The 19,382-nt window shown below is 41.8% G+C and overlaps 2 protein-coding genes across 3 annotated transcripts in view; one reads left to right on the forward strand and one right to left on the reverse strand.

Annotated features, from left to right (window-relative positions):
* The window catches only part of LOC122766303 (FERM domain-containing protein 7), a 63,092-nt gene extending 45,547 nt beyond the window's left edge, over positions 1 to 17,545 (reverse strand). Inside the window, exons 1-3 of the mRNA XM_044021058.1 lie at positions 17,463 to 17,545; positions 16,000 to 16,074; positions 977 to 1,012 (exon numbers count right to left, since the gene is read on the reverse strand). The gene's annotated coding sequence lies outside the window, so the exon portion shown is untranslated. The remainder of the gene's footprint in view (positions 1 to 976; positions 1,013 to 15,999; positions 16,075 to 17,462) is intronic.
* Positions 1 to 19,382, forward strand: part of dachb (dachshund b) — a 54,749-nt gene that overhangs the window by 15,073 nt on the left and 20,294 nt on the right. For both annotated transcript variants that reach the window (XM_044021066.1, XM_044021065.1), the window contains exon 2: positions 17,575 to 17,690. In XM_044021066.1, coding sequence (XP_043877001.1) covers positions 17,575 to 17,690 — 116 coding nt within the window. The remainder of the gene's footprint in view (positions 1 to 17,574; positions 17,691 to 19,382) is intronic.

Genomic DNA, 19,382 nt, shown 5'->3' on the forward strand with positions numbered 1-19,382 from the left:
GAAAATGTTGTCCTGCTCATGTTTACACTTGTTTTTTTTTTAAAAAACGACTTCCTGCTGCACATTCTCACACTCCCACACATCCACGTTCAGCGCAATGACCGGTCTGCAGGCTGACGCTCGATGCCTTGCCTGACGGCATGTTGCTGCACAGATCTGATTATATTATGAGCTTCATGTGGTTCTTTGTGAAAATACTAACTGGAGTGATCCAGTGTACATGTTTGTCTGTTATCATGGTGACGATCCACTTCCTGTCACTCATCATGGTCTTCAGTGAACAGCAGGAAACACTCGTTTAAAAAAACTCAAGAAATTTATCAACAGTCAAAAGTTTCAGCTGCAAACAAGAAACTTTGTTTATCAAAGGTTGTCATGGAAACAACAGTAGTGTAGTTAGTGTAGTATCACACCCATAACCATAGGTATGGCTGTAGTTAATGTTCACACTACAGTGTAACAAACCCATAACTATAGAAACGACTGTAGCTAACGTTCACGCTACAGTGTAACAAACCCATAACTATAGAAACGACTGTAGCTAACGTTCACGCTATAGTGTAACAAACCCATAACTATAGAAACGACTGTAACTGACGTTCACGCTACAGTGTATCAAACCCATAACTATAGAAACGACTGTAGCTAACGTTCACGCTACAGTGTAACAAACCCATAACTATAGAAACGACTGTAGCTAACATTCACGCTAACGTTCACGCTGCAGTGTAACAAACCCATAACTATAGAAACGACTGTAGCTAACGTTCATGCTACAGTGTAACAAACCCATAACTATAGAAACGACTGTAGCTAACGTTCACGCTACAGTGTAACAAACCAGACACATCAGATTAAAACTGTCGATTAATATATGAATATTGTGAACGTTCAGTTCACTGCACATGCTAACGATCACACAGTGACAGGGTTAGTTATATGACGGCCGTCGCTGACCTCTCAGACTTCAACATACCTGTGTGGTCATGGATGAAGATTGGTTTTCAGGCTCCTGAAATATTTGAGATAATAACAGAGCAGCAGATTATTGACTGGAAAAATTCATTACAAAGTTAATCATAACATGAGAAACTTAATGAAACAAAACACAAGGTAGTCTGTGATATCTTTAAGAACACGGTCACGTCTTTATCTCACTGTGAGACAGACTTTTCCAGCAGGAAACTGAAGTTTGGAAAGCACTCACTCTCCCACACCAAAGCCCATAGAGAAAATCAGTGATTTCAACATCACAGCACACAGGAGTTGTTAATCCACTGCTGCCTCCATCACTAAATTCAAATGTCTTATTTTTAAAATTCACGTTAACGTGACTTTGTGTTTGGTTAATTTTCTTAAACTGTTGCTGCTCGGTATTCTCTTGTTTTTTTAAACTTTTATGTGCATTTTTATTTTATTTTTTGGATTAAAATGTGATGAGAAGTGAATCCTGGAACTCGGTGTCGCAGTGAAAACAAACGTCACTTTTTCACTTTCAGTCTCTAACTTTTCCGTCTGAATCAGGAATGTGTGTGTGTGTGTGTGTGTGTGACTCTCTCCACTCGTCTCATGTTCCTCCTCTTTTCTCTCTCTCCTCCCCCATCTCTCCATCCTCTCCCTCTGTGCTTCAAATTAGACAATGAAAACAATGAATTTGGTGTCTGTTTCTTTCTCTCCGTGAGTCTCGCCCTCCCCCACCTTTCTCTTCATCTCGCTCTCCCTCCCTCCCTCCCTCTCTCTCTGAGTGACCCTGTGTCATACTCTCTCGCCCATGCCATCAAACCCCCCTCTCCCTCCTCTGTTCTTTTTAGTGCTCATTTTTCCCCTCATCTTTTCCATCTTTTTTAAATCTTTGCTGTACTTGTTTGTCACCGTGTGTCCATTTCATCCCCCTCTCGCTCTCTCTCTCTGTCCTCTCATCCTTTTTCCATCTCTTTCTTTCTCCGTGATTTCATGCTCCAGCTGCTCCATTATCAGTCCGTCTGAGGTTGTGTTAACATCAACAATACACTGGTGGACAGATAGATGGACAGACAGATAGTGGGACATTCAGTCGGGTCAATCTTTTGTTAAACTCTGTGTTTTTGTTCTCGCAGCTTTGACACATTTAATAAAACAAACGTAAACAAAAGTTGAATTTTAAGACGTCGTTTTCGGAAGACTCACGTTGAGATTAAGCAGAAATGTAGGTTTTAAAATGGGTCTTAATAAAGAGCCCTGAGGGACGCCACAATTAACGAGCTGCTCGTTCGGACGCAAGAACGCGCTCTGTCTCCCGGAAATGTGGACGTACCACAGCCGTGAGACGTGGAGACACTTCACGTGTCATTCACGAGACATTTTCAGTTCACACTGACGTCGGAACTTTAAGAACAACGTTGATTGAAAGTCATTTTTGGGCGCTTTGATTTCAACTTTTTCCCTTCAACGTGTTCAAAAACGTGGTTCCTGCAAAGTAACCTGACTCTCAAACGTCATTTCACGCTCAAATACGTGACATTTTTGTTGGCTTCTAATGAGTCGGTTTCTTTATTGGGAAAAAATTTGTTAACGTTGTTTAATGAAAAAAAAGATCAAGATTAAAGCTGAGTTAAACCGAAACTTGACTTCTGCTGTAAACAAAAAAAACCCTCTAAAAAAACAGATTTATATATGAATTTATAAAGTATCTCAGTCAGAGCCTTGAGGAACTCCACAGTTAACGATCTGTTAATGTGACGGGAAAAGAAGCAGCACCTGAAATCTCCCGGACAAATCGCGACTTAAATTCAAGTGTAACTCAACACTGTAAATGTGGAAGCGTCGTTTCTCTTGGATACCAAATATCAAGAAACTGAGAAAATAACAATTGAACAAAGTTGGATGAAGATCGTCTTGAACTCTCGCTGTTCGGCTCACGACCCTGAAATAACCGCCGTCTATTTTCTCCACTTTTCCTCAGAGACCACAGTATTTTTATTTTTTCATTTTATTTCAGTCTGGGGTCGTGGAGTTCGACTAAAATTGCTCAGTTTGAAAAAACACAGATTCCTGATTTATTTGAAAGTTTCCGTAACATTTTTGTCTTTAACGTTATTTTTGCCTCTCGCTAAACGTCGCCCAACGAAAACAGAGCCAAACAACGGCCCCGGAATTCCCGGCGGAGTTCCGGTGTTTTTGTAAGTGACGACTGGAAAAATGAAGGGAAGTGAGACAACAAGAGTTTTTGCCGTCTGTCAGTCATCATTGGGGGCGTGGCCTAACGCCAAAATCAGAGGAATATTAGACCCAGATGTGTGGGATGTTATCGTAGCTTTGGTGACCTTTGACCCGCACGGAAGAAAGTGGTAAAAGATTTATGATTAGAATTTTGAGAGGAATCTTTTCTCTGGTCTTCTTCTTCTCTTCCTCCTCCTCCCTCCTTCATTAATCACCTCCCCACTTGCTCTCTCTCCTCCTCTCTCACCCCATTTCTCTCGCCTGTCAAACGTCTCTGTCTTCTTCTTTTCTTCTTCTCTGCGACGGATGATTTGATTCGCTCCATGTTTTTCCTCCCGCTGACCTCTGTTTCTCGCACTCTTCCCTTCCGTCCTCCTCACATCTCGTCCCTCCATCGTTTATCTCTCCCATGCGTGTGTGTGTGTGTGTGAGATAAATCTTTCCACTGTTGTTGTTTGGATTTTTTTTGTCAAATCTCGGCCATGTTTGTAGTTTTTGGAGCGCGGACGCTTGTGTTCTTTGCTAATGTTGTGGTTTTTAAAAAGAGCAGTGATGTGTGTGTGTGTGTATAAAGTCTTTTAACTCAAACACACTTTAAAGCAGCATTTCCTGTCATGGAGGATGAAAGAGCCGTGATTATTTGTCCTCTGTGTGTGTGTGTGTGTGTGTGTGTGTGTGTGTGTGTGTGACCCACTTGAAGCCACAAATACCACAGGCCTCGCTGTTCATGTGAACTTTCTGTCTGTGTGTGTGTGTGTGTGTGTGTGAAAAGTGAGAGAGAACATGTCTGTCTGACTGTCCGCACCTGTGTGTGTGTGTGTGACCTACAAAATCACTGCTACATTCTTCTACACCCCCCCCCTTAACTTCATGCTACAGACCAGTGTTTCACAAACTCTCTGAATGTTGACCCAATTCTTAAAGACATAAACTATTATAACCCCAAATCACATGATCAGACATCTGTTAAAAGTTTTTTAAATTAGTAATCATTTTGTGTCTTATCTGCTGTGGCGCCCCCTAGAGAGGGAGAAGCCCCCACCCAAAACCCCCCAAAAAAGTATACACATAAATCGTCAGTAAAACGTTTGCAAAGAAATTCTGTAAATTTTTGGGGAAAAAAACTAATAAAAGTTAGAGATAAGTCAAATTATTAGTTTTCTTCTGTAATTTCTTACGCACGAGAAGTAAAAGTATGGATTAATTTGGAATTAAATGAAAGCTGATTTGCAGCTATTCAATAATTAAATATACGTCTCTTCTCTATAAACCTTTTTTTTCTGTCTTTTTCTCTTTTATCTTGTCATCTTTCTTCTCTTTCTTTTTGACTCAGCAGTGACACTGTTGTTTCCAGTAAACAGTGACTCAGCACTTCTTTCCTGGAAACTGACGACTCGTTAAAAACAATAAAATAATAATAATAAAAAAAGAGTCCAGACAGAAAGTAAAGTCTGTCTTGGAAGACGCTTTTGTCTCGTCCATGACGTCCATGTCCAGGTTCATCTGTCCTCACTGGATTCTGCTGAGTCAGCCTTTTTACCAGACCCCAGTTTTAATGGAGTCAGCGTGTTTTCTTCTATTAATTACAGTTGAATTTTACTGTTTTCTCTGCGTCGTTTTTACAGTGCACAGTCGATGAAGCTGCGTCTGTTGCTTTTTGTTTGTGTTTTTTTATTAAACTATAACTTTTTTACGAAGTTTTCTAAATCAGTTTTAACGTCGGCAAACAATAAAGTACTTAAACTCAGGTGTTGATAGTTTAAGTACTTTAAGTTTAAGTATGACTGTAAAAACAACAGGATGAAGTGAAATTACTGCTAATCCATAAAAGTGCATTCAATTATTAATTCAAGCTAAAACAAAGTAAAGTTTTGTTTTGTGTAAAATGACATTTAGTCAAATTTAGCTTCAACTTTTAACTTCACCGTGGTGCCGCCCCCTGGCTAGCTACAGCTTTAACTTCTCATTTGTCGCCAATTTGAATTTTCTAGATATCACAAACGGTCTCGGAGTTCCAGGAATGAGAAGTAAGCACGAAACAACCTATCTGGATGTGAAAAGGATGAGTCACTGACAAGCTAACAGTTCACTGATGATAATAATGACACTGTGTTTAAATAAATTCACCAGAGATTCACTGATTATGATCAGGACCATGATTGAATCACAGAATGAGCTGAAGATGATTTTCTGCTGAATCATCATGAAACAACTTTACAGGAAAATGGACGAAGCAGCAGCAGGAAACTCTCAGACGCTAACAACGCTAACTACACTAAACACAGATGCTAATAACACCAACTACACTAAACACAGATGCTAATAACACCAACTACACTAAACACAGATGCTAATAACACCAACTACACTAAACACAGATGCTAATAACACTAACTACACTTAACACAGATGATAATAACACTAACTACACTAAACACAGATGCTAATAACACTAACTACACAAAACACAGAGGCTAATACACCAACTACACGCTACACACTAAACACAGATGCTAATAACATTAAACACAGATGCTAATAACACCAACTAAACACACCAACTACACTAAACACAGATGCTAATAACACCAACTACACTAAACACAGATGCTAATAACACCAACTACACTAAACACAGAGGCTAATAACACTAACTCCACTAAACACAGGCACTAACAGCACAAACGCAGTTATAAGTGTTCATGTTTAGTGTAGTTAGCATTGTTACAGTCTGTGTTAAGTGCAGTAAGTGTTAGTGCCTGTGTTTAGTGTAGTTAGCGTTATTAGTCTGTGATTTATTAATTTTTAATGTTATGTCGATTTTACGTCACATTTGTTCTCTGTAAACCTGGTTTAATGAATTCAACGCAGAATTAATCGGTCGAGCACAAACCCATATAGATTGACCTCTAGTGGTAAAATATCGTTTGTATATAAAATATTTAATTTTTTTCTGGTTAGAATTATCGTCGCGTAACTTTTTTTTTTTTACATCACTTTGTTCGGGCGTGGTTTATCGTCGTCGTATTTTTTCCCCGTTTTAACAACAAACTTTTACAGATTTTCTTGCTGGAATATTTTAGACGTTTTTAAAGCTTGGACGAGGGCGACAACGTGGAACATAAAAGTGACACAGTCACACTTTCATGTCCTGTGTGCAGCAGCAGCAGCAGCAGCAGCACCATCATCATCATCATCATCATCAGCAGCAGCAGCATCTCCAGCTCACTGTCCTTTCCTTCACTGTCCTTTCCTTGGCTGTGGTTTAATTCGCAGCGACGCAGCTCAAATCCCCCGGTGACACAAACGCTGTCATTTTCTATTAAACAGATTGTGTTTTGGAGCAGAATGTTCTTCTGCGTCACTTTCACTTAATAAATCCACAGCCACTGTGGACAGAGGAGCAGCAGCAGCTTTTTACCTGAGTCATGTTATGACTTCACCTCTTTGAGTGCATCAGCGCTTTAAAGTTAAACACTTATTTATTTATGTTTAGGGTTGAAGTTGTAAGCCGATTGTTCAAGTTTTTTTTGTTTCAAACAAAATAAGGAAAAGCGAATCCTCTAAATTTGAAAAAAAATCTGGGACCAGGAAATAAATGTTTATTTAAAAAGACGACATCTATGAATCGCTGCAGGGCCACGTTTCACGTTTATGATTTTTCAGCGTGTTTTTTGCGCCTCCCGACAGAACCTAACTGAGAAAGCTGTTGTTTTTAAGTTTGTGTCAGTGTCGCAGTTTTCCAGCTACGGTCGTTGGCGCACTTGTGGCTGCGCTGCTAACAGAAGATGCTAACGGCTAGTTCGGCTACGTTTTAATATAAATACATATATATGTATGTAAAAAAAAAAAAGAAGAGAATATAGGTGAAGTTTCTCTGTTTACATTTCACACAGTTGATTTTAAATTTACCTTTTAAAAGAAAAAAGGAACACAGGAGCTGCTGGTCTACTGCTGCCTCGTGTGGTCACTTTGTGTTATTTAAGAAAATCTGAACAAAGGATTTTTAAAGCCGAATTGCATAAAATATGACATTTGAACTTGGAGATGGAGGCAGCAGTGGATCAACAACTCCTGTGTGCTGTGATGTTAAAATCGCTGGTTTTCTCTATGGGCTTTGGTGTGGGAGTGCAGAGTGGTTTACAAACGTCAGTTTCCTGTAGGAAAAGTCTGTCATTCTAACACATAATAAACATAATATTGGTCTTTTGACCTGAAAACTAAACCTCTGACAGTTTCCCACCACGGAGACGTCTCAAATCAAACCCAGCTGTTCCAGTTTAGCCGCCGAAGCCTCGTCTGATTATGAATAGAAAAGTATTGATTTTTTTTGTGTGTGTTCCTGGACCGGTGAGCGGCTCCTCTGCTGAGCGACGTCCAACTCTGAAACTCTGCACTTAAAGTCACTTTGTCATCGTAAAAGCAGTTTAATGTTTCAGACTGGGTATCAGCTGTTATAAAAGAGGCAGTGGGGGGGGGTTAAAATTGTTTAAATGGGAGTGTTAAAAAACGGCGGCGGCCTGAGAGCGAGGACAGTGGGCTGTTAATAAAGTTGATATGTTAGTTCATCACTGTAAAACTTTACAACTCTTTGAATGTTTATCATTTTTTATAATAACCAGCTCTGTGTGTGTGTGTGTTTTTATTACATTAGTGTTATCACTTTTATAACGGCTAACTCTGTGTGTGTGTGTGTTGCAGCCAAGTCGACCTACCACGAGGGTGTAATAGAATAAAGGCTAATCTCCCTGTGTGTGTGTGTGTGTGTGAATCTGCAATAATAATATATTCTGGGAGATTGTGTGTTTATGAAAGGAAAAAAAGTGTGTGTGTGTGTGTGTGTCCACTGTGACCCAGTGTAAACTAATATTGATTCAGCTGTTGGTGTTATACACTAGTCATAAAACTGGACTTATAGTAGGATCCAGGCTTAGCTTCTCACTCAGTGTGTGTGTGTGAGGTGGATTCAGACCATGTGTGGGTTCGGGTTAAAAACAAAAAAAAAATACCTGCTATCGTGTCGAACAGTGTTTTGTTCACACTAAACGCTTCACGCTGAAAATCGGTGGAAAAACAGACCTCTCCAGACTGTGCGGCACTGCCCCCTTGTGGTGAAGCGGCGCACACGCTGTACCGATTTATCCGAGTAAACGTAGTCGGATTGAAATGATTTTAAAACCCGCTCACTCTCCCACACCAAACCCCATAGAGAAAATCAGTGGTTTTAGCTCGCGGGGGGACACAGGAGCTGCTGGTCCACTGCTGCCTCGTGTGGTCACTTTGTGTCACTGCGCTAAATCTTAACTAAGGTTTTTAAAAGCCGAATTTTACTAAATAAGACATTAGAACTTAGTGATGGAGGCAGCAGTGGATCAACAACTCCTGTGTGCTGTGATGTTAAAATCACTGGTTTTCTCTACAGGGTTTGGTGTGGGAGAAAAAAAACATGTTTCTTTTTTAACATAATGAAGCGTCAGACTGGATGTCAGCAGCAGGGCGCTCACAGTATATGTCTTTAACTGTATATAAGTAAGAATGTAAGTTTAGGGTGTGGATGGAGGGAGGAGGATAGAGGTGAAGTGCAAGAATTCAGCTTCTTGTCCTGTGTGTGTGTGTGTGTGTGTGTGAGATGTATGGGGACAGTGAGTAATACTGCATGTGTCATTCTAAGTCCCCTGAGTTTCCTTCTTCTCTTCTTCCTCTCCTTGTGTCCTTCCTCACTCGCTCTCTCCCATCTGTCTCTCTCTCTCTTTCTTTATTTCTTCACGTCTTTTTTTCCCTCTCTTTTTTCCCTGTGACATTCCTGTCCGGCGCTGAGGGTGTCATCCTCGCTTTCTGCTGACTCTGTGCTTCGCTGACACACACACACACACACACACACACACACACACACTCCAGCTGTTGAGAGCCAGGGCGTTTATTGGATTGTCTGTGTCCTCTGTTTGGATAAGGAGAGAAGGAGAGAGGGAGCAGGAGGGAAGAGGAAGGGAGGAAGGAACAAAGGAGGACACGCGGTGACAGGGAGAGCGAGAGGGCGAGAGAAATAAAATAAAACAAAGAGGAAGTTTGTGGTTAAGTAGAACGCTAATAATAATAATCCTATTTTCTCACTTATTCCTGCTCTAACATCGCGTTAAAACCTTTTTTATTGATCGATTTATGAGAAAATCTACTAACTGTCAATTAGGGGGTTTGAATAGATTGATGAGTCATGATTGTACCTGTAAATACGCACAGTCACATAAAGTACTTTACAGTTTTTGGGGGAAAATCTGTGTGTTCAGCACCAACGGCGGTGATTAACGGTGACGTCTGTCGGTGTAAAAACGAAGGTTTAAATTTCATTTTTACAGTCTCATAACGGCCGAATGGAAGAACGCGGTCTGCATGATAACACACCTGCGCCGAGTGTCTGTGAAGAATGAGTTTAACGCCGCTTTCCTGTCACTGAGCGGACTTTTCCAACAGGAAACTGACGTTTGCAACATCACTCACTCTCCCACACCAAAGCCCATAGAGAAAATCAGTGATTTTAACGCCACATCACACAGGAGTTGTTGATCCACTGCTGCCTCCATCACTGAGTTCTAATGTCTTATTTTGTGACTTTGGCTTTAGAAATCTTTCCTTCAGATTTAAATCAGTGACACAAAGTGACACAAAGTGACCACACGAGGCAGCAGGGGACCAGCAGCTCATGTGTCCCCCGTGAGCTAAAATCACTGGTTTTCTCTATGGGGTTTGGTGTGGGAGAGTGAGTGCTTTACAAACTTCAGTTTCCTGTTGGAAAAGTCCGTCCAACAGTGAGATAAAGACGTAGACTTCGATCAGTCTTGTGTCAAGTGGCTGAAATTGTGGACGTTTACGTCTTAAACTACCAAATTAGCATTTAACTAAACCGAAAACACCAAGTTGTTCAGAATTTAACTGGAGTGCGTTGAAAATAAAATACATAGGAGTGAGTTCAGGCTAATTTTAAAGGTGATGTGAGGGTCCATGTCCCTTTAAACGAAGCTATCAGGCTAAAGATGGACGACAGAGAGAAAGAGAAAGAGAGAGAGACAGGAGGAGGAATGAAGAGAGATGGAGAGAAAAAGATGGTTCAGGTAGAACGGAAAAGAGAGAGAGAGCAGATGCTGTGAAAGAACAATAGACGAGGAAGAGAGAGAGAGAGAGAGAGGGGGAGAGACATAAATGATGGCCAGTGGGGGTAAAATGAAGGGAAGAGATGAAAGATGACAGGCGTGGGAGGCAGCGGGCGAGTGAGGGAGAGAGACGTAGAAGGAAAGAGAGAGAGGGATAAAAGATGTAAGGTGGAGGAAAGAGTGGACGAGGGAGTGAGAGAGGGAGGGAGGGATGGGTGTGAAAAAGAGAGCAACGGGGGATGAAAGAGTGCGTGTGTGTGTGTATGTAGAGAGAAAGAGAGAGAGATGACAGGACGATGAAGAGGAGGAGGAGGTGGAGGAGGAGAGGTGAGCGTCCTTGCACTGTCAGGGGCGATCGATGGCACATCATTTACATTACACTGACTTAACTGCAGAGAGAGAGAGAGAGAGAGAGAGAGAGAGAGAGAGAGGTGGGGACAGGTAAAAGAAAAGAGAGAGAAAATTAACTACAGTTGAGAAAAGATGGAGGGATGACGAGGAAGAGAGGAGCAGTGAAATTGATCGGATGAAGGTTAGAGGCACGTCTTTCTTTCTCTTTACTGCACCTCCTTCTCTTCTTCAGTTTTGTTTTTTCTCACCTCCCTCCCTCCCTCCCTCATGTGTCACACGTCTCTCCTCGTTAGTTTCATCCCTTCATCTTCATCCTCTTCTCTGAGTTTCTGTTAGCATGCGCTGACCAACATTTAAACTCAATTTAACGCAAACATTTTGCCGCCATTTTACTTCAGTTCAAAACACACTGTGGCTCCTCCCCTTCCACGAGATGGCAGCAGACAACGAAATTTGTGATCAAAATGGCCGCCTTGACACTATGTAGCGGCAACACAGCGACGTCTGACACTTAAGAACTGTCCGTAGTTATTTTACCCGGTGGATTGAACAGATATTTGCTTAAATATGGAGACACGGTGGACAATTACGAAGTTTCAACCAAGCTAGTAGCATTGCTAACCACCACAGGATCTAGTGCTGGTTAGTCATGCTAGTATTTAATCTTCCGTCATCATCAACTAGTAGCATCTACTTTTACTCTTTTAGCTTAAATGTTGCTATCAATGCTACATGGCGCCATTAGCATTGAGCGGCTCTTAATTTAGGATGCTATGGTGCTACTACAACTCATTTCGCTTAAATGTGAATATATTTAGTTTTAATTTAGCACGTTATTTTGCTAATTAGCACATACACAACATAACTAACGTAATATTAGCCACAACAGTGAAGCGGGTAATAGCTTGCAGCTATTTAGCAGTGTTTCTGCAAACAAAACAATTACAACCCATTAAGCTAAAATGTTGCTAGCAATGCTGACATGCTGCCATTAGCATTGACGGGCTATAATGATTGCCGTGTTAATGTAGCATGCTAATGTGCTAATTACAAGTTGACTTCATTGTTGCTATCAATGCTAACAACTATCCTAATTTAGCAAGCTAACATGCTAATTAGCACATTACAAGTAAAGCCTGTCCATCTATCCTCGCTCTCCCTCTCCCCCTCTCAGTCATAACATTAAAAACATTCCTTCTCAATGTGGTGCATTGAAAACTTCCTGTTGCTACAGTTTGTTATGAGAACTTCAAAGAGACTCAGAGGGAGGGGGAGGAGGGGGCGGGGCAGACAGAGAGGGGGGGAGAAGGAGGGAAAACATGGAGTCTGTTATAGTTTTACCTCCTAAACACAAACATGTGAGAGACGCTTGTTCTCCTGTATGACTTTGTGAGTGCGTGTGTGTGTGCGTGTGTGTGAGTGTGTGTGTGTGTGTGTGCGTGTGTGTGTGTCCACATGCCAAGGAAGTAAGGTAATGACACTTAAAGCCATATCACACACACACACACACTCAGACAGACGGACACACGTTAGTCCATCGACCTGTATAACTTGTCTCGTCAGCGATTGTGTGTGTGTGTGTGTGTGTGTGTCTGAGTGTGTGTGTGTGTGGGGTGTTTAATATTTAATAGTCTGGTTAAAAATGCACGAGTGTTTTTGTCTCTCGTCCCGTTGCACACCTGTTCCTCTGGAGAGGGAGAGAGAATAAGTGTACAGATGATAAACAGATTCATGAGTAGATGAATGGATGAACAGACGAATGGATGAGTTCATGTACAGATGATGAACAAATGGGTGAAAAGAGAGAGAGATTGTTTCTAGGTCTAATTAGCATTTCAGCACGATGTCATAGTGTAGCTTACTCACTGGTGTTAGCAATGTTGCTCGCTAGCAAAATGTGAGCCAAAAGAATTAAAGACGATATAGATGATCCACCCAGCTGACCACAAGCAAACACTATTAAACAATGTAGCCTATATCTGCTATCAATGCTAACACTAGCACCGAGAGCAACATTTAAGAGCGAGAGCTGTGCATTGACTTTGTTTTTTTTCGGGGGGGCTAATTAGCACATTAGCATGCCAAGTGAAAATGACAAACACTGTAGAGCAATGTAGCAAATATCTGCTATCAATGCTAACACTAGCATTTTAGCACCGAGGGTAACATTTAAGCCAAAAGAAAAAAGAATTAGCATCAACATCTGAACAAGCTAGTAGCATTACTACATCTGCAGCCAGTTCGTGGTGCTCGTGCTAATTTAAAAGGTAAACAGGATGAGGATAAAAAAGTAAAGGGATGAGGTGTAAAGTGTTGTCAGTAAATCGATAAAGTTTTCTTGGTTTTCTTCTGCTTCCTGGTTTTTTTTCTTCTCCCTGATAATTTTTTGCTCTAATTCTCTCATCGATCAATACTTCTTATTGGCTCCTTCACTCTACATCTGTCTGTGTCTCTCTCTCTTTCCCGAGAAGAGAGACGACACACACACACACACACAATGAAGTCATTCATCTGTCCAATCAAAGAGACGGAAGCCCAGAGGACTAAACATCAATCTCCCTCTCTCTCTGTCCGTCCGTCTTTCTTTGCCACTCTCTCACTCGTCCACTCTGTGAATCCATGAGTGTCCATGATTATGATGCTTGTGTGTGTGTGTGGACAGATGTTTGTCCATTTCCTCTGGTGTCTCTTTAAAAAGAAAAGATTGTCCTGGCGCAAACAAAGAGTAAACACGCGGACGCACGGTGACAGGATTTATGACGGCTGTGAGACGGAGGCGGAGGACACGTTGTCCAATAAAAACAGAAAGACAAAAGAAGTTTCTTTCTCATTACTTTTTAACCTGAGGTCACAGGGGTTATAACAGGGGTTCTCAAACACTGGGTCGAGGCCCACAGATGGGTCACAGGAGATATTTTTTGGGCCTTTTTTTTTGTTTTATAACCAATTAAAAAACAATATTAGTTGCTATATTATGTATTATGCACACATGTGCTCACGTCTCGATTTATATAGTGATTTTTCGGTGACACTGAGTTAGAGATGGAGGGATGAATGGAGGGATGGTTGAAAAGGACAAGTGGCGCTGAGGCAGAAAATAGGTTTGTTGTTTTTTTTGGTAAATATCAAAAATAAGTCGAGTGGAAAAATGCGACAATAAGTGAATAAACAGATCTTGAAGAGAATTAAATTAAAATATAGTCATTTAAATGGAAGGAGAGTCGACTGAAGCAGGATACATTTTTATAAAGAGTATACATTTTATATTCAAATCAAAAGATGAATCGGACAAAAACTAATAATAAAAAAATCCTAAAGGAATATCAAGTACGCGACTGATTTAGATTATTACTGCAAAAAATATGACACGTGTAAATAATTGATGTTATATATCACGGGGCGGAGCAAATATATCCGTTAATTATTAATCTGAGGGAAAACTGTAGAAAGATTTACACCGAATTGGCTAAAATCAGCTAAAGAGCACAGGAGGCTAGGTTACTAACACGCTAATGCTAACCTGTTATTTAGATAAAGTTGACGACACACAGTTTTTACATCGGGAAAGATTAAAAACAAAAACACAAACAACCCACAAGTCGTTGTGATATGTAATAAATGTTGCGTATTGGAGCTTTATTTTGAAAAGAAGAAAGAAAGCAAGAAATCAATACGTTAAATTTAAAATACGATCAATGAAAACTGAATAATTTATATTTTAATGAAGGGGGGAAAAGCAGAAGGAGAGAAAGAAAATAAAACAACAGCAGAGATGAAATGATGATGATGATGATGGAGGGAAAACAAGAGAAAGTGACGGAGAGGAAGAAAAACAGACGAGTGAAGAGATGAAAGAGACGACAGAGAGGAAGATGAAAGATTTTAGCCAAAGAGGGTTTGACCCCTCGCTCTACCCCTCGTATTGACCGGAGGAGCCTTGATAAACTGCCCTCTGTGTGTGTGTGTGTGTGTGTGCGAGAGACACACACACACACACACACACACGCACGCTCTCAGCTAAATCAATCTGTCAAACGTGTTAGCAGCTCTGTGCTTATTCACCATCGTGTGTGTGTGTGTGTGTGTGTGTGTGTGTGTGTGTGACCGACCCTGACCGGCCATCAGAGCCAATGACGGGGTATTGATCAAGGCTCGGTCGCCATAGAAACGGCCATTTGGGACGACAGGCGAGGGTGCGTGTGTGTGTCAAAGTGGGAAGACTTACTTCAAGGTGGCTCATCAGATCGTTTGTGTGTGTGTGTGTGTGTGTTGTTTACCGTTCTCGGCTGCTCTTTATGTTTATTTATTCTTCAGCGCTGTCTCGTTAAAAGGTCGTGAAATTATCCGCCGCTGCTCTTGTTAATTAAAAGTAATAATTGAAGGAATCCCTCTTTATTAAAGCGACGTTTTGTGCGTAATAACAGTAAACAGTGACATAAATCCTCTTTGTAAACTTTACATTAAGGCTTTTTTTTTCTTTAACTCAAAGCAAACATTGTTTATTGTCATATAATCTTTATAAAGTTATTGTAGAAAAACCACTCACTCTCCCACCAAACCCCATAGAGAAAATCAGTGATTTTAGCTCGCGGGGACACAGGAGCTGCTGGTCTACTGCTGCCTCGTGTGGTCACTTTGTGTCACTGATTTAAATCTAAACAAAGGATTTCAAAAGCCGAATTGACAAAATAAGACATTTGAACTCAGTGATGGAGGCAGCAGTGTATCAGCAACTCCTGTGTCTCTGTGATGTTAAAACAATGATTTTCTCTATGAGGTTTGGTGTGGGAGAGTGAGTGGTTCACAAACTTCAGTTTCCTGTTGGAAAAGTCTGTCTGACAGTGAGATAAAGACGTGAAACATGTTCTTAACAGCTCTGACACTGTGGTTGTTATAACCTGCATCCACTTCCTGTGTCTCACTGTGAGTAAAGCACAGGGGTTGAATGTACGGAAGCCCAAATGTGTCCAAATTAAATCCACGTGTTTAAAAAGAGGAAGTGAAGACGACGCCGTTTCCTCCTGGAGGAAATAAAAGCAGCCGCAGGTGGACGGCCGCTCACTTGCTCACTCATTCATTCACTCACTCACTCACTCGCAGTTGTGATAGTTGCACGTGAGGGTCAAAGGTCAACATTTTAGCTCCTCCCACTAGGGCCGCGACATAAAATGTGAAGAAATGAGAAGAAGAGGAAATGGTTTTGTGTCTATTTAAGGTTGTGAATGTATGAGGTGAAGGGTTAACACATGAATGTAGGTCAGTGTGTGTGTGTGTGTGTGTGTGTGTGTGTGTGTGTGTGTGTGACCTGCTCTTTGTTCCTGTGCTCAGCGCAGTAAAGAGAGTGGACGCTGCGAGGATTAATGCCCAACATATGGCAAACCTACGGGACACACAGAGACACACACACACACACACACACACACACACACACACACACACACACACACACGCTGCAGTCATTACTCTGAACAAAGAACTGTAAGGCTAATGAGAAGGTGATATCATGTGTCCTCAGCACACACACACACACACACACTCCTGGTATTGTAACATGTATCCATAGTGTGTGTGTGTGTGTGTGTGTGTCAGATGAAAGGTAAGTGTGGTTTGTTGATGGAAAGGCTTTAAGGTTTGAATGCAAACACCCTGTGTGTGTGTGTGTGTGTGCGCGTGTGTGTGTGTGTACGCATGTGTGTGTGTGAGGTGAAGCAGAGTTCAGAGGAAAAGTGAAGGTTCATGTTTTCATTTCTTCATGCTCCTCTGCTTCTCTCACTCTCTGTGTGTGTGTGTGTGTCTCAGTCTCACACACACACACCCTAAAACATTTTCAGACGTTTTCTCTCCTTGTATTTCTTAACACCCTCTCTCTCTCTCTCTCTCCATCTCTCTGTCGCCCCGTGGGATCAGAGACGTTCCTGAAAACATCAACATCCACTCTGTTGTGTTGTGTTCCGTCATTCTAGTTTATTCAGTTCTATTCTTCTCAGTTCTGTTCTATTCTGGTGACTCTGTGCTGATGTCGTGTGCAGGTTCCTCCCTCTCTCCCTCTCTCCCTCTCTCACCCTCTTTCTCTCTCTCTAGGTGTAAATGACTTTGGATGACCATCTGTTACTGAGCCTCCCTGCAGAGAGTTGGCCTGTATGCAGTGTGTGTGTGTGATACTGTATTCTTGTGTTTGAGTGTGTTTATTTATGCCTGCGTGCACATGCATAATACATGTGTGTGTGTGTATATACTGTATTTATGTGTGTCTCTCCCTCTACATGTACGACATGTGTTGTTGTTGTTGTTGTTGTTTTTTTAAACACTGATGTTGTTTTACATCAGCGCAGCATCTTCACTTCTCCTGCTTTCCATCCCCTTCACAATAAAAGCCTCTGGGGTGGGGTTATATTTTCTTAAAAATAGGCCATCGCCCACGTTAACGACGACGCACCGCGACATCCTCGTAACGACGCACTTCCTCTATGCAACAAGACGCGGAACGTCGCGACATCGTCTGAGCGTCTCTTTAATATCAAAAACATCCACAAAGATAAAGCGATAAAGCTGGAAAGTGTTGGGTGTGTGAGGATGAGGTTTGGAAAACAACGCTGGATGTTTTCTGTCATTTCACGGACGCTTAAATAAACATCGTCGTATAAATAGAAATGTAAGTCGACGTGGACTGAAATCAAAGCAGCTTCCTGTTTAAATGTATGTGTTTGTTTGTTTATGACGGTGATTGATGGATGTTTATCACACACACACACACACACACTCACTCACTGTCATCCTGACGTGTCTCTGTAGTTGACGGTTGGAGTCTGTTTCTGTGTCACAGTGATTTATCTCCCCCCTCTCTCTCTCTCTCTCTCTCTCTCTCTCCGTCCGCCTGCAGCTCTCGGCCCGGTCGTCCTCCGAAGCGTTGTTCTGGTGCAGGGATCCAGGAAAGCCCCAGGCTGCTGCACCCGGGCCTCCCCGGCCTGCTGTCCCCCAACCTGCTGTCCCACACTGGTGAGAGACAAACACACACACACACACAGACAGTTTTTATTTTTTTATCTCCTACTTTTCTGGACACACCAAACCCCATAGAGAAAATCAGTGATTTTAGCTCAGGTGGACACAGGAGCTGCTGGTCCACTGCTGCCTCGTGTGGTCACTTTGTGTCACTTAAATAAATTTGAACGGAAGTTTTCAAAAGCCGAATTCACTAAAATAAGACATGTGAACTTAGTGATGCAGGCAGCGGTGGATCGACGACTCCTGTGTGCTGTGATCACTGGGGTTTGGTGCAGACGTCAAATCGTGATTTTCTTTCCCAGTCTGAAGAAGAAACAAACATTTTAAACATAATTAAAACAGATTTTGGCCACTTAATAAAAGACTCATCTAATAAAATCCACATTATCTTAAGAACACGTCTTTATCTCACTGTCAGACGGACTTTTCCAACAGGAAACTCACGTTTGTGAAAGCGCTCACTCTCCCACACCAAACCTCATAGAGAAAACCAGTGATTTTAACATCACAGCACACAGGAGCTGTTGATCCACTGCTGCCTCCATCACTGAGTTCAAATGTCTTATTTTGTCACTTCGGGTTTTGAAATCCTTCGTTCTGATTTAAATCAGTGACACAAAGTGTCCACACGAGGCAGCAGTAGACCAGCAGCTCCTGTGTCCCCGCGAGCTAAAATCACTGATTTTCTCTATGGGGTTTGGTGTGGGAGAGTGAGTGGTTTTCATGTTTCATGTTGTGGTGAAGAAGATCTGAAACTAGTGACAAATGTTTACTGACGTTTTAATAAATTATATTATGACACATAAACCAGTGGAGTCGCTCCCTGGTGGACATTCAAGGCAGCACATGCTTCAGACATGGGCGTCACCTTTCACACAAATAGGGAGGAGCTACACTTTTTTTTTTTAATCCTTCCATTCTTGCTTTTTCTTCCTTTACCTCTCCACAATGTTACCTTCTTCTCTTCCTTCCTACCTCCTTCCAACCTTCCTTGCCTCCTCACTCAGTTCATTCCTCTTGGCAACTCTGTCTCTCTAGTTTCCTTCCTCTCATCCGTCTCCATCCCTTCATCATTTACAGGCGAGGAGACATTTTTTTTTGTTTTATTCAGAAGGAAATAAGAAAGTGAAAAATGGAGGGATGAGAAGGAGGGATGTCGCCGGAGGAGATGGTGAAACCTAAAAACCAGTGCCAAAGAAAAAAAACATGCTGAGGGAAGGAAGGAGGAGGAGGAGAGGAGGGAGGGAAATGAAAAGGTGGAGGAGTAACCGAGATGAAGAGATGAAAGCAAGTGAACGAGTGATGTAAAGAAAGAAGAAAAATGTCATTTTAGGAAGAAAAGATCTGCAGAGAGAGAGAGAGAGAGAGCGGGTGAACGAGTACAGACTGCATGGTGGTGTGATGAATGACACGTCTCTGGGGTCTCACTCCTCCATCTGTCCATCCCTCCCTCCCTCCTCTTCCCCTCCATCTTCCTCCTCTCTGTGCTTCCTTCTGTCCATTTTTCCCCTCCTTCCCTCTCTCCTTTCCTTTAATCCTTTACTTCATCTCCTTCTCCCTGTCTTTTCCTCCGATGACACTGATCCCTTCATCACTTCTCTTCCTTCCATCCTTCTTTCTCCAGCTTTTTACCTCCTTCCTTGACTCCTCATCACTTCTCATCCTCCCTTACATCTTTCCTCA

Source organism: Solea senegalensis, linkage group LG3 (assembly GCF_019176455.1).
Source record: "Solea senegalensis isolate Sse05_10M linkage group LG3, IFAPA_SoseM_1, whole genome shotgun sequence".
Classification (NCBI taxonomy): Eukaryota; Metazoa; Chordata; class Actinopteri; order Pleuronectiformes; family Soleidae; genus Solea; species Solea senegalensis.